Source organism: Strigops habroptila, chromosome 3, assembly GCF_004027225.2.
Source record: "Strigops habroptila isolate Jane chromosome 3, bStrHab1.2.pri, whole genome shotgun sequence".
Classification (NCBI taxonomy): domain Eukaryota; kingdom Metazoa; phylum Chordata; class Aves; order Psittaciformes; family Psittacidae; genus Strigops; species Strigops habroptila.
The window spans coordinates 12,824,157-12,839,857 of record NC_044279.2 but is presented as its reverse complement, the minus strand read 5'-3'; the positions used below and the strand labels follow the sequence as shown (position 1 = coordinate 12,839,857).

General features: G+C 43.0%; 1 protein-coding gene across 3 annotated transcripts in view; it reads left to right on the top strand.

The window, feature by feature from the left end:
• RSBN1L (round spermatid basic protein 1 like) overlaps nt 1-14,700 on the top strand; it is a 56,855-nt gene extending 42,155 nt beyond the window's left edge. For all 3 annotated transcript variants that reach the window (XM_030478045.1, XM_030478043.1, XM_030478044.1), the window contains 3 exons: nt 3,371-3,538; nt 8,645-8,753; nt 8,846-14,700. In XM_030478045.1, coding sequence (XP_030333905.1) covers nt 3,371-3,538; nt 8,645-8,753; nt 8,846-9,502 — 934 coding nt within the window. In that variant the 3' untranslated portion in view covers nt 9,503-14,700. The remainder of the gene's footprint in view (nt 1-3,370; nt 3,539-8,644; nt 8,754-8,845) is intronic.
• The last annotated feature ends 1,001 nt before the right edge of the window (nt 14,701-15,701 follow it).

The window sequence follows — 15,701 nt, the reverse complement described above, 5'->3', positions numbered from 1 at the left end:
AGTGGATGTTTAAAGACCTCAAGGGACAAGGGCTTCTCTCACCTGAAAGGTAACACCTCCAACATTAAATGGCACCTTAAGCTTTTCTGTGGTACTGGGTGAATAAGTACCAGCTTAAGAGTAGGGATGTCCACTGCAGAACTTGAATATTATATGTCATGAAAAATTGTGTCTTTCGAGTTCTCTGGTTCAAAACTCAAACATAAAAAGAGCATACAAGAAGTGGAAGCAGGGCCGGGTGCCTCAGAAGGAGAATAGAGACTGTCCAACCATGAAGGGGATGCTGTTAAAGCCAAAGCCAATCTGGAGTTGAATTTGGCAGGGAATGTGAAGGGCAACAAGGACTTCTACAGGCAAATGGACAGCAAAGAAAAGACTAGGGAAAATGTAAGGTGTCTGCTGGGTGGGGCAAAAGGGTCTGGAGGCGAAGGACAAACAAGAGGCCAAGATACTCAATGCCGTATTTGCCCTTGTTTGATGTCTTCATTAGTGGCTGGTATCATGGGACAGAATCATAGAATCATTTAGCTTGCAAAAGGTCTTTGTCATTGAGTCCAACCATTAACCCAGCACTGCCAAGCCAGCCACTAAACCATGTCTCCAAGTGCCACATCTACACACCTTTTAAATACCTCCAGGGGTGGTGGCTCAGCCACTTCCCTGGGCAGCCTATTCCAGTGCTTGACAGCCCTTTTAGTGGTTAAATTTTTCCTCATATCCGATCTAAACCTCCCCTGCTGCAACTTGAGGCCATTTGCTCTTGTTACTTGGGAGAAGAGACTGACCCCACCTCACTACAGCCTCCTTCCGGGTAGTTGCAGGGAGCAAGAAGGTCCCCCCTGAGCTTTCTCTTCTCCAGGCTAAACAACCTCAGTTCCCTCAGCCGCTCCTCATAAGGCTTGTGCTCTAGACCCTTCACCAGCTTCGTTGCCCTGCTTTGGACCTGCTCCAGCACCTCAATGTCTTTCTTGGAGTGAGGGGCCCAGAACTGGACATAGTGTCTGAGGTGCAGCCTCACCTGCAGCAATTTTGCAGGTGATACGAAACTGGAAGGAGTGGCAGACACACCACAGAGTTGCACTGCCACTAACGGGGACGTTAAGAGGCTGTAGAAATGAGCCGCCTCAGTGGACTGGTGAAGTTAACACAGGGCTGCGCAAAGCCCTGCACCTAGAGCAATAACGCCCTGTGCCGGTACAGGCTGGGGCCCAACTGGCTGGACAGCAGCCCCATAGAGAATGGCTCGGGGGTCCTGGTGGATGACAGGATGACCATTAGCCATCAGTGTGTCTTTGTGGCAAAGCCCACCAGCAGCTTCCTGGGCAGGATTAGGAAGAGCAGTGCCAGCAGGTTGAGGTTGAGGAGTATCATGTCCCGTTCTGGGATTGCTGGTCCAAGACAGACATAGGCATAGTGGAGCAGGTCTGGTGACGGAAAAGGCAAGCATGGGAGAACTCAACATGAGCCAGCAGTGTGCACTAACAGCTCAGAAACTAACTGTGTGCTGGGCTGCATCAAAAGGAGCGTGACCAGCAGGTTGAGGGAGGTGATTTGGACCCTCTGCTCTCATGTGACACACCTCCTCTCCCCCCCCCCCGGAGTACTGTGTCCAGCTCTGGACCCACAGAAGAAGGAGGACATGGACCTGCTTGAGTGGGTCCAGAGGAGGGCCACAAAAATGATCCAAGGGCTGGAGCAGCTCTCCTATGGAGACAGGCTGAGAGAGTTGGGCTTGTTCAGCCTGGAGAAGAGAAGGCTGTGGGGAGACCTTAGAGCAGCCTTCCAGTACCTAAAAGGGGCCAACAAGGAATCTGGAGAGGGGCTTTCTATGGGGACATGTAGGGACAGGACAGGGATAATGGCTTTAAAGTGAAGGAGGGTAGGTTTAGATATTAGGAAGAAATTCTTTACTGTGAGAGTGGTGGGGCGCTGGCACAGGGTGCCCAGAGAAGCTGTGACTTCCCCTTCCCTGGCAGTGTTCAAGGCCAGGTTGGACGGGGCGTGGAGCAACCTGCTCTAGTGGAAGGTGTCCCTGCCCATGGCAGGGGGTTTGGAACTAGGTGAATGTCCCTTCCAACTCAACCCATTTAATGATAACTGGGATTTACCTTTGAGAAAAGAAGGCTTAAAGGGATCCTACCAGTGTGTATAAGCATCTGATGAGAAGTTGTAAGAAGGGCTTTTTTCAGCAATGCCCAGTAATGTGACCAGAGGTAACGGGCACAATCTGAATTACAAGAAATTTCATTTAAAATAAGGAAAAAAAAAAAAAGGAAGAAAAATAAGTTTACTGTATGAATAGTTGAGCACTAGGACAGGTTGCCCAGTGAGCTTGTGGAGTCTTTGTCATTGATGTTGCTCAAAACTTGACTGGACATGGTCCTGAGCAACTTACTCTAGTTGAGTGGGGGAAGTTGGACTACACAGTCTCCAGATGTCCTTTCCAGCCTTGGCTATCTGATGATTATAAACAGCTCTTGGAAGAACGTGGCACACAGTGTTGGCTCCAGGTGGCCAAGAAAATGGTGCTGTGGCTCTGATCCCCCTCTGCAGCGTTTCCTTCACTTCCATTAAACCCTGAAGAAATAATTTTTTGCTGTTCCTCATTCCTGGTTCTGCAACATGGAACTGAGTATCCGTATGCATTTCCCAGCAGTTTGGTAGAAACATGAATGATGAAGAAGGACTTCAGGGAGAATTGAAATGTGTATCTCGTAGTTGAGAAGCAGCAAAGGCCAGCAGTTCCCTGCCAGGGGCTGCTCACAGCAGGGCCTGGTCTCGCAGTGCCTGAGGGAGGCAGGTAGGGCAGACCTGGGGCTTGGGGACCAGATTCAGTCCAGCCTCCAGAGCATCAGGGAAGAGTGTGGCAATGGGGCAGGTCTGAGGTCAAGCCAGGAGGTCAGTCTGCCAGTGAGAATCAGGTCCAGTGATGGCCAGGCAGGTCTGTCATGGCAAAGATGTCCCGAGGTCAAGCTGGGAAGCAAGTCCGTGGCCCAGCATGCCTGTAGCTGAGGTCCAGACCAGTGCTCCTGCAGCATGGCTTTAATAGAGCTCCTGGGCTCTGTGGCCTGGTTTGTAAGTGGAGAATGCAAGTGGATTGCTCAGTCATTAAGGCCTTTTAGTGCACTCAGGGCCTGACACTGTGTTGTTGTTGTTGGGTTTTGTTTGTTTGGGGTTTTTTTCTTTAACTGCATAGCTATTCTGATTTTTTACATAGCTTACTGCATTTGGAATATGTCCCGAGTGTTACTGTTTCACTCATTTGGCTGTATGTCCTCACTGAAGGGAGAAAACCAATCCTGTTGGCCATGGTGGAAGTGAGGTATTTAAGAACAATTTCTCTATTACTAATGCTGTTTTTCTAATACAGAACTACCAATGAAATAAAAAACTTGCAGTACCTACCTCGAACCAGTGAACCCCGTGAAATGCTATTTGAAGACCGGACACGAGCCCATGCAGATCACATAGGACAAGGTTTTGAACGACAGACTACAGCTGCTGTGGGAGTGTTGAAGGCTGTGCACTGTGGAGAGTGGTACGTGGTGACTGACTTACGCTTGAGGTGTTTGAAAAATATCTGCCTCAATTTCCATTTATAATTGGTGGAAGGAATAGGTAGTCTAGCATTAGGGATTTAATGAAGATTTAGTAGATACCGGAGGTCTTCCCCCCCCGCCCCGTGCATTAGTTGTGTTTGTCTGCCCTCTGCTAGACTGCATACAGCATTGCTGAGGGGTTGAAAGGAGAAAGGTGCCTCACAGTGATAGTTTTGCATCTATATTAAGGCTGCTGTAACAGAGTTAACATTAAATGTAAAAACATGTCACACTCGTTTTGCTTTAAGTAGTGCAAATGAACTGACCCAAGTTTCTACCTCAGAGGTGCACGGGGAGACCTTGGGGTAATTCTTTGTGTTGTCTGGAAATGAGCAGAATCTTTATGCTTCCGCTTCAAAGTCATGGCTGTTACAACCCTGGTTTATTTATTATAGATCACCTAGGAATAATCCTGTTGGAGGTTATATGATATTCTTTGGTGTCTGTCTTTGGAATTCCCATATGAGATTCAGGAAGTGAATGTATCTTATTTGAAGCTGTTTACATTTTAGCCAAATAAAAAGCCTGTAATCATATGGGCTTCCTGGCCTGGGTCCAAGAAGCATTTTTCAGGATCTTCTGACCTTGGTTTGGGAGAATGACCTTAGTTCTGAAGGTTACCTTTGCATATGTAAACACTAAAAACACCTTTTGCTATTTGTATCTGTCTAGAAATTAGAAGAGTGAATTCTCTTTGGATGCAAAGATGCAAATTTGTGTTACAGGGCATGAATTCATGGAGGTAGAAAAAGGAATAATTCCTGTTGGGGAAGAACTGGATTGTTAGACGTTAATGTGTTTGTATGTTGGGCTCTGAGGTTTTGCAGGTAGTTCCTCTTCAGGTCAATAGCTGGAGCCTCAAACTTCCTGCTTGCTCTGGCTGTGAGAAGCTGGAGTGAATTAAGACTAAGTAGCAGTAGCAGGGCAAGAGCTGAGATCCTGTGTAATCTGAGTGTTTTAATACACTTTGTGCATATGAGAGGGACTCAAAGCTTTATCAAAAGAAGTAAAAACCCCAACAAACGAAACAAAACCCCACTCCCCAAACTTGCATGCCTGTGGAAATTAGTAGGCGTTTAAATCTATAGTAATTCAAATGTCAGTAGGAACTGCCTGTACACATACTCTACCTTCCTAACAAGATCCTCCTGCCTTAGAAATCATCACATGTGTATTTGCATTCCAAAAAAAGTTTTCTTGCTTTTCAGATCTAAATCATCATCTTTTCTCATACGTTGGCACTTGTGGAAAAGGGTTTCTATTCAACTTCCAGTAAAACTCCCTTTGAACTTGAGAAAATGACTGGAATTAGTCAAAATAAAAATAGCGTAGATTAAAGAGTGATCTGAAAATGGGCAAAACTGCCCAAGAGAATTGAAAGTACTGGAGTTGGGGGGGGGGAAAAGTAACTGCCAGCATTTCATTTCAGTGAAAGAACTGAAAATGTATCTTTTAATGCAGAATAAGAAACTTGGGACTGACATACGTAGAGCAGGAAAATACGTAACACAACATAAAAATTACGTATTTCAAGCTTGATTCGACTTCAGTGATAATTTCCCCTTTCCCTTTCCACTCTTTTTTATAACTTGGAAAAGCCACTTTACTGTACTTACATGAAGAGAACTAATCAGGGTTTAGGATAATGAAGCATCATTAATTACTGTAACATTAAACAATTTCAGATATTAGTTTTGCCGTAATTTGTAAGCTGTGGGTAGATCTATTTGAAAGGAAACAACGTGCATGGAAGTTTTGAAAAATCTGGGCGGGTTTCTTTTCTTTTTTTCTCTTAAATCTGTTTGATCTAAAAAAAACCCAACAACCCAGATTCTAAAAAAAAATCTCTGAAAGTTGGAGACAGTCCAGGTTTGATGCCGGGACCTGTTGGCAGTAGAAATGCACGTTTTAATGATGAGATACCATATATAAAATTCATGTTTTCTGTGAAGGGAAAATAAAGCAATTCCTGGACTTGCTGAACAGAGTTGGTACGTTTAGGTCATATAAAAATGAATTGGGTGTGCAAATAAAGCTTTGTAATCAAGAAGATGCTGTAGATTTGAAGAAAGTAGGATTCACTTAGTAGTTGATAGGCGTGAATGTTCATGTTAGGAGAGCTGGCAGCTTTCAGAAAAGACAGGAACGGAACTGTTGAAAGGCAAAAAGCAGTTCTGGGGTGAGAGAAGAGAATTGGAAACAAAACAGAGTATCTGGAAGAACACAAAAAGAATTTTTGCTTTCCCAAATATGACAGGTTCTCAATTTGATACGTTTTGTACAATGACTGGGTTACGATACTACTTTAATTCTGTGAATATTTACAAATTGTAGAGGAGCGCTGGCTGTTGCTAGCAAACATTGTAAAGACTAAACTGCATTGAAATGTGGTAAACACTGGTGCTGTGGTCATGCTGATTATCTAATGCTACTTTTGTAGTGATACCAAGTGTGCTTTAGAACTCATGAAATGCCAGTGAAATTTTAAATCATGGAAACTTTGGAGATTTTTACATGGGAAATGTGGATGGGTTGTGACAGGGACAGCAAAAGGCACTTCATAGCATTGCTCTGGCAAAAAGAAACCCCTCTGTCCTGTGCTTCAGCAAGCAGCTTTCGAGTTGGTGTTCCAGAGTGTGAAGTTGTTAGTGCTTCTCTGTATGATCACAGGAATTTGTTCTATACAGCCAGACTTGTTACATACTGCCAGACTTGATGCATTAGGTCAGAAATATTTGTGGTAAAACCTGTAGTCTTGAATCTGTTTTGAAAAGTTACAGCAAGAAGAGTCCAGCCCTTTTGAAGAATGAGGTTAAGGAAAAAAATGGTCAAAAATAGTTCTAGCAGTGCTCTAGGAGGGACTTAAATGGAATTCTTTGAAGTCATCTTATAGTTCTGTTTGGATTTAATGCCTTTTTGTACATCTAACTGAACTATTCTGCTACTGTTTTGCAGGGGGGGGGGCACAACACCCTCTAAATTTTAGGTTTTACAAAATACAATCTCAAAGTTGTGCTAAATACCAAATCTGCAAGTGCAGGATTAAAAATTATCTGGCAATAATTTTTTCTATGTTATGTTTGCAAAAGGAATGTCGTGTTTTGTGACAGAATTGCAACACAGTTGGTAACCCCTACCATTGTATGTATATATAGGGACTGAAAAAGGAATGATTTAAAAACAATCATGAACTACATCCTGTATAATGTGTAAAACAGAGTAGACACTGCTGTGAAAATATTACTTTGGACTGAATTTCTTTTAGTATGCAGATATTCATAGAATCACAGCACGGTTTGGGTTGGAAGGGCCTGTAAAGCTCATCCAGTTCCGAGCCCCTGCCATGGGCAGGGATACCTTCCACTAGAGCAGGTTGCTCCAAGCCCCATCCAACCTGGCCTTGATATTCTTTGTATTTATTTTAATTCTTAACTTCATTTAAAAATACTGTCAACTCCAGAGGCAGATGTGTGTTAAAAAGAAACCCCCCAAAACAACCAAACAGATCTGCATTATGAAAAGAAGATGAATGTAGCTAATGTTTTTTTTTTATGCCACCGATCAGAGATGTTTCTGTAGCTTTTTGCTTTCAGTGCTTGAATCCTCTTCAGAAGTAGATACACCAAAATATAGAGAGTTTATTTTAATCTTTGTAAAACTGAAAGTAAAACATGTGGTCTGCAAACTCTCCCTAATGTACTTTCAGTAGTTGATTTGGCACTTTTTACCCTCTAAAAATAGCCTCAGACTGTTTATTTTTTGCTTTATTGAGGTCATGACCCAAATAAAATAAACATCTCGTCAGTTTAAAAAGCCCAGTAAACTGCACATCGTTGCCTGCTTTGTGAAACATTAATAACACCATGTGTATGTATATAAAAATATAAAATTTGTAATAAGATTGTAGTCTTGCTTTTAAAAGAGTGCTGGAACATCCATTAAACCAATGCTGGAATTGCTTTGAGCTGTTCTGCTGTGTCGGCTCCTGCCCTGGCTGCAGCAGATCGAGGCTGTGGCCCTGTGTGGGGGGGTGGAGGTGGCAGAGGGGTGCAGGGCGAGGGGCAGGCTGCCCCTGGGGGGTGTGCAGGAGTTGGGGGGACCCCGGTAGCTCTCGGTTCCCTTCAGCACAGCCTGAGCGTGGTGTCTGAGGGCTCCTGTCAGCCTGGGCAAGACTCAGCAGAGGATGAAGGAGGGAAGTCATCAACCAGGCTCTTTCTGGCGGATAAATTTCTCTTGCAAAACCACTCCAACGTGAGCTCTATCCTGTATAAATGAAATCATCTCTTTAGTTTTATATGTTTCTGTTGAAGAAGTGAGTTTGGGTTTTAGATCAGAAGGTGGTAAGGGTCGTAGCTGGTTTTGCCTTTTGTTAGCTAATTCTAGATAATGTCTCTGGAGGAATGATACAAATGTTGGGGGAGATGTTGTGGGACATGAGGTGAATTCTCCTATAGTTTGAATATAGAAATAAACCCTAATTCAGATTTTGCTTTTCTGTAGCTCTCTAGTGAGCACAAATAGGATTGTATTCCTCAGGAATGTTTTGTAGAGGATGCCAGTGTTTGTCGCGTACTTGCATTGTGGCAGCTTAGTGTAGATTCAGCCTTACTCCCAACTCTGAACAAGGTGTTTGAGGTGAAAATACTAAGCAATGGTTGCCACAATACTAGTCAGGCTGCTGCATGCTGTGAGGTACCTGATGGGTGTATTGAGTGGTGATAGAGTAAGCCCAGTGTGTCTCGGGCATCTGCCTTTCAGCATCAAGACAGACAGAGGTGAATTGAAAATAAAACCTAAAAATACTGAGTTTTGTTGGCCTTTCATTGCTGCTTTTTCTGCACTTGTAAAGAAATTGTGGTTACTTCGTTTAACCAGTTTGACGAGGTTGTGTTTGAGAGTTAGCTGGTTTAGACAACCTTTCTTCCTTCAAAATATAGGCTATGCTTTTGTTATCATTTGCTTATCCTTACTTGCAGATTTTCTTCGTTATTCTCTGTAGCATGTTAGTTTCTGGCTCTGACTGTGCAATTCTTGCTGTTCCATAGGTCTGAGCAGCCTCGTATAACCAAAGATGTAATTTGTTTTCATGCTGAAGACTTCTTAGAGGTAGTTCAGCGAATGCAATTAGATTTGCATGAGCCTCCACTCTCACAGGTAAGCATGCTCACCACTGCTGATCGGGTATCCTCGGAGGCTAAATCAGAGTTTTCACCCCTTTTTTTCCTTCTTTCCTTTTGTTCCTCCAGTGTGTCCAGTGGGTTGATGATGCAAAACTCAATCAGCTGCGAAGGGAAGGCATCCGATACGCCAGAATCCAGTTATTCGATAATGACATTTATTTTATCCCAAGGAATGTCGTGCACCAGTTCAAGACAGTTTCAGCTGTGTGCAGTTTGGCTTGGCACATCCGGCTCAAGCTGTACCATTCGGAGGAAGAACTCTCTCAAAATACGAGTACTGTTGAAGCAGGGACCTCTGCAGACCCCAAGTCTTCGGTTATCGGACTTCAGACTGACAGCAGAATTTGTACGATGAGCAAAAATACCTCCGAAGACACCAAATTGTCAGCTACTCTCCAGACGAAGTACCTGCAGCAGGAATTCATGCCGATAAAACACGAACCTATCGCCTCTCACCGAATAAAGGAAGAACCCATGGATGTCGACCTGCCTGAAAAGACAGCGGCACCTAACGACGCCGGGGGCCAGACTGTTCAGGCTAGGTTGGATCACGTTGAATTGACGGCATTTAAGTTGGAAATGGATTCTAAATTTGAACCCGGCAGCAAGGACTTACAAGGCAAGTTATGCTCTGGAGGTCACGTACATCCAGATGATACGAGACAACGTAGTTCATCATATCCAAAACTGCATGGACAAAGAGAGGATGATTTTTTGTGCTAAATTTGTATATATGGTTTTAAATTCCTTTTTAAACTTAATGATGTAATAATGTAAAGATTCATAAATTCTGTGGGGCAAGTTTGTGACTTGCCTTCGCATCTGTTACAGAAAATAGTTATGTAGCTTTGTAACATTCCTCAGTGCCTGTCCATAACTGTGAAGTATCAAAGCACTTAGGGCCAGATGCACTGTAAACACTGCAGGTTTAACATAAAGAAGTCTTTAAATAATTTTGAGTTGTAGGTTTTAGAGTAGAGCTGACATTTAACATATATATTTTTTGTAAGATGAGCCAGAATTCTTTTTGACAATTCCAGGCTTTTCCATAGAGCTTATTTATACCAATTTTTTCATTTTAAATGTGTCAGCACTGTAGTGTAAATATCTTTTTTAAAAATCTTTTTAGTGTGATTTATACTGAAATGTGAGCCGCTTAATAAAGGTTCATAATAACAGATTGGTTTTATTTTTGGGTCTGCAAAAAAATAATTCAGTTCAACTGCCTCTCTAAATGGTTATGTTTCTACCTGCACTAACGCATAGGATGCCCTCACGCCGCTGTGGGGTGAGGAGCTGTAGCAAACTGAGGTAGAGCTGAGGCATTCTCTGTAAATCGAGGTTAGTCAGAACACAAAACCAGTCCTTCCTTCACAGGGGCTCAGTGAGGCACTCCCCAGACTCTGCATCGGATGTTAATGTGGGACAGAGACAGAGCTTCCCTGTTGTGAGCACAGTTGGACACCCTGTGGGCCCCCCCAGGACACACCTGCGCGCACCTCTCTAGATGAGCTGGTGCGAGGGAGCAAGCTCCCTTCTGCGCCTGCCGCTGCCCCTGCTCCAGCCGCAGTGAAGGCAGCTCCATTTCACGTTTAAAACTTAAAAACAACAACCCCCCTCAACTCAAATAATTCATCTGACTAAAATTAAACCAACAAAGATGATTTAAATGGTTACTTACCAAGCTATAAAGGCTTCAATTTTTAGGAGTGACCTGTAATTCATGGAGACACATTTGGATTTTAATTGCTCCCTATGCTGATAGCGCCAGGCAGTAAAGATAGTTGCCAATGTGTCCAGTAGGAAGATCCCTCTCGAGTCCCAGTTTGGAAGCAAGAGTTGTTTGATTAATAAAGTAACAGTGGTGTCCACATTAAAACTTCTCCTCTCCCCAGCTGTGGGACTATTGAGTTCTTTTGAGCTGTGTTCTGAGGGAAGAGGATTTCAAGGCTAGCTAGCATCTGGTGTAGTAATGGCAAAACCTCTGTCATTTAACTTATTTAATTCTTTGTGTAACATATTAGTGTATATTTTAGACACATCTGAATGATACTTCTTTTTCAGGTAGCTACGAATAGCAGTAAACTGCCCTGCAGCCTGTCCTTCAACTAAGTATGTAAAGGTGAAGATCCTAGGCCTGTGGTTATTTCCAGTGCCCTCTTAGCTCTGATATTTTATTTTGGTTTTAATTTATTTTTCCCTATAGCTCTCTAAAAGCTGTCCAACCTTTACCTACCCAGGTGATAACCTTTGATGCATTTGGTTATCACTTTGGCTTCATTTGTAGCAATAGAACAACATGATTTGCAGGTGATGTCTAATTCAACTACCTAAGGCCCTTTTGTTGCAAACATTTTGGTTACAGGTTGTTAAACTTCAAAATGTTGCTGTGTATTTAGGCCTGGCACTAAAATCAGCCATTTGACGGATGAGTGCCCTGATCTGTTTAAATCTAAAATAGGTCTGTCAAGGAATTATTAATTAAATCAGTTTTTGAATTGCTAAATGTTACTTCTCCATAGCCATAATTACATATTAGAGAAGCAATAGCAACATGAATCTCTTGGATGTGGCTCTTAGGTCCTTAAGTCTCACTGCTCATTTCTTTACTGCTGGCTAAGAGATGAGTGCCAGTTTTGCAGCCTCAGGGATCTTGCTTTCCCCTCACACCATGAGCAAACGATTCATGTGTGACATGGCAAGTTATTACTCGAGCAGATTCTGATTTGAAAAATTACTTGGTTCATGTAGAATTTGAGCCTTCCTGATAGTAGAAACGTGGGCTCAGCTCCCTTTGTGTTTTGTGGATTATCTGGAAACTTCCACCCATAATCTCTTTGGCTTTATGAACATCCATATGCAGTTATGTAGCTTTCTGTTCCCCTTCTCTGTGCCAGCCATTGGAGAGCAGCGAGAGAGGAGAGCTGCAGGTTGTAGTTTGCACCGAGTGGGATAGCCGAAGGCTCCAGCTTTATCAAAACCAGCCTTGCCAGATACTGCTTCTAAAAAAACCCCAACAACTCGCTCCCCAACCCCCCCCAACAACAAAACCTTACTTAGTTTACTTAAGTTAAAAACTTTCTTGTGATCTTACGCTATCGTTCATTCTGGTTCAAGTCTTTTTTTTTAGATGTCAGATTTTAATAGAGCGTGCCCACCCCTGACAGCAGACAGCTTCCTACATCATGCCCTGTTCAGACTGAAAATCAATCCATCTTTGAAAATGGGTTAGCAAACACGGTTTGACACTTGAGAGCAGAACTCTGTTTCCTTTTGAAGACCTGCTCAGCGGTCTTGGCCAATGGTGGCCTCAAACTTCTGCTCAGGTATGGCTTGGTTCTGAAACTCTTGCTTCTGAACTGCCTACATCTCCAACCCACTTTAGTGTTTCTTTTTATCACTTTTAGAATCTCAAGATTAAACCAGAAAGATTTAAGAGATTCAAACCAAGTGGCAGTTTTCCAATTTTTGTACATCTTTTATTTGTGATTTTTGAGACAGGCCAGAGCCTCATGTTTAGACAGAATCCCTTGCAGACAGGACATGAACGATACGGGGAAGGATTACCAATGGCTCTCAGAACTCCCTCTGTACTCAAGACATCATCAGTGTGGGCTGACTGGCTGTGTCAGGATGTGCTGCTTACTTTGCTTGTTTGGAGAAAAAAAAAAAGGAAAAGAGATTAAAAAAAGAGCAGTTTTGTCCTCTGCCTGTGTTGTGTTCGTTCTGCTGCGGTTGCTCGTTCAGAGGGAGCGCCTTTCCTGAGGGCTTCAGCTCCCAAATTGTTCATTAGTTGGCCAAAGGTCTCGCTTTGGTTTCCAGCGGTCCTTTCCTGCTGCGTGCAACTTCGTATTCACACTTTTGCTTCAGCAATAAATCTTTCATGTTTCTGATGTACTGAAACTAGTCTTTGCTTATTGCTTTTTACCCCCCTCTCCCTGGATTTCAGCTCTTATCTGAACCTTCCTGTTAGTTGGGCTGAAGTCTCCAATGTTGTAGTTGTGTCTCTCGTTGTTCTGCAGATCGGAAAGCTCTGCTCAAGGCCGATGCCGGCCCTGCCCGGTACCGACATGGTGCATTCTCAGCCCTGTTCCATCACCCATGTGGTGTGCAGAAGCGTAGCCTTGTTCTCCTAGATACTGGTACCGTGCTTGTGGTAGCGAAGAGTTGCGTTGTACTGTCACTACAGGTAGCTTTCAAGGTGGTAGCTATTTTTTCTTTGTTTTTTAAATTACTGGATCTTCTGCATTTCACTGGCAACTGACTTCATGTGTTACATACAAGTGTTACTCAGTGTTGTGTCACCCCCCGATGCCTGCAAATTGGCTCTGAAACAGCATTTTCCTTACAGGTACTGCCGGCATGCAGACTTTCCCTTCCTTGTTACTATAGTGAATATTTCAATACTTCTTTAACTGAAATATTAATTCTATCTAGTATTAGAAATAAAGTATTATTTCAGAGGGTGATGATTTGAGTATTAATCTGTGAAAGAATTCCTTGGTGATAAATAAAATTGATTTTTAAGCAGCTATACATGTGCACAGTAAATACGTTGGTATTGCAAATGACATAGGAAATGGAAACATGAAATAGTGGAATGCTGTGAAACAGATCTGAATGTTGCAGATTTGGAAAATTGAATAAGTCTTCCAAGAAACACAGGACTGGTACTCATTGATCAGAATGACTGTTCTCTCATATGTGCATGTGACTGAGGATGCTGAATTGACTGAAATAAATCCATGTTTTCTCCATGCTCTTTGGCAAAGTACAGTGGTGTGAGATGGTAGACTCCCATCGGACCCCGCCTGGGTGAAAACCGTACAGTTGTGATCAAGAGGGAGAAGGACTTTGGGGGCTTCTCAAGCTGTGTGGAGAACCTTGTCTTTAGGCGCATGTGCACAAGCTGGAAAGGGGAAGGACAGATTTCCCCTGAGCCCTGCTTCGCTGTGAACGACGCTGACGGGAACGTTTTCTCTGGTTGTGAGTCACTGTGTCCCACTGGTATTTTATTCCTTTCTCAAATGGACAAAATGCACTTTAAAAACTCTGTAATAGGTGATACTGATATTTTGTGCAGATCCCATGGATTCGCAGCATACATGGGAAAATTTGGGAGACTGATTCCCATCCGTCACTCATTTCCTTATTAGAAATGCACATTTAGTGTTCCATGCTGAAGCTGTGATTAACTTCACGGTTTCTGGGTTGCTATTTTGGTTAGAATCATCAGGGATACTGACTTTGCAGATTTGGTGTATTATATTCCAACCACTGCTTTGCTCTGTGCTATGATGCTCATATTCCCTCTGCCTTGGAGCTGTGCTGTACTCCAGTGCCGGCTAAACACCGATCTCCTTGTGTCCTGGTCATGCTGATAGATGAGCCTACTGATGAGGGCGTTAGTCCTAAATAGTCCTTTAATATTTGGTGTACAGTTATGATAATCTGATACAAACATTGATTAAAGCAGCAGTTTAAACTTCTATTTTTATCAAGTTTGATTTTTCGGTAACTATTTTATGTTTTACCAATTGATTTCCAGCCCACCGTAATAAGTGCCATGTTTGGTGCAGCTCAGGCCTCTGTTTTAAGGTCAATGCTTTCTATGGCAGTTTCTGGTGGCGTTGAGACAAAACAGGGCAGGAGGTGGAGAAAGCTGTTCCCCAGGTGTCTCAAGAAGAAAACCTTGAGAATGAGACCTCTGTGTGGAAGACTAGTGTTAACACAAGTCAAGGCTGCTGAAGCTGTATCCTGAGCATGCAGGGACGTTCAGGGACTTGTCTGTCTAGTCAATGCAGCGACAGCTTTTGTAATCTCAGAAATGAAATGTTTAGACTAAAAAGCGTCATTTAGCTGTGATTTCTTCATAAACTTCCTAAGGAACACTGAGATAAAAACTAACACTGATAAACTCAGCTTGGGGTCTCATTTATTCCCAGTTCCTTGCACTCAAGCTGCTGTTCTGTGCTGCATGAACTTCTGTTGGCTGCTTGTGATGTTGGTTTTGTTGGAAAAGGCAGACTGAAGGAAACAGTGGGACTGAGTTGCAGATTCTTCTACTTTTTAGCCAACCTCAGTACAATACGAGGAGAAAATGTTGAACTGATAGTGGGTGGCACTGCAGAGGTGCAGCTGCAGGGGTTCCTTACATTGCCTTAGGCTGCATAGCCCAGTGCTTTCAGCAGCGAGTCCATAGCTGGGCCTGTCCAGGTCTGAAGGATCATGTGGGAGACTAACTCCAGCCAAACCTGAAAACCATAAACGTACAACGAAAAGGTACAAACACTCTTGTTTTCCAACTCAGCGAAGCTATTTTTACCTCAGTCTTCATTAAAAAAGTGTGATGTGTTACATGTTCGAGCTTTGCTTTCTGTGCTAATAAAGTCAAAGAACTTATTTCTGAGGATGCAGTTATTCAGCTTTGTTACTGCAAAGCGATGGTATTTGTTCCCAAAATATAGTGGGGTTAAAATAGGTAACACTGAATGTTGGTAGAATTCTGAGTTTCTGGGAGTCTCATGGAGTTCACTTTGATCAGAACCTTTGTGTCACCCAACTTCTAAACTGAGCAAGTGTGAAAACTTCCATGAGGTCACTCCAAGGTTTTGTTTCTGTACTACTATGCATAGATATCAGAAAAGAACACTGCTTCCATCTCCTAAATCAGTGTGTAACTTAGTCCTGTGCTGGCCTATCTTGTAATACTGTCACCTGTGCTGAGCAGTGCATTTGGGGTGTCACACGTCCCTGGAGCATTCAGGTTCAAGGCTGCTGAAGATGGGGATGTGTATGTCGTGTAATTATATTTTTCAAGTAGAAAAAGAACAGGAAACCTGTTCTTGATTTGTCACCTATTCTAAAATGGTGACAAATCAAGGAAACCTGTTCTTGATTTGGGAGGTGAATAGGTAATTGA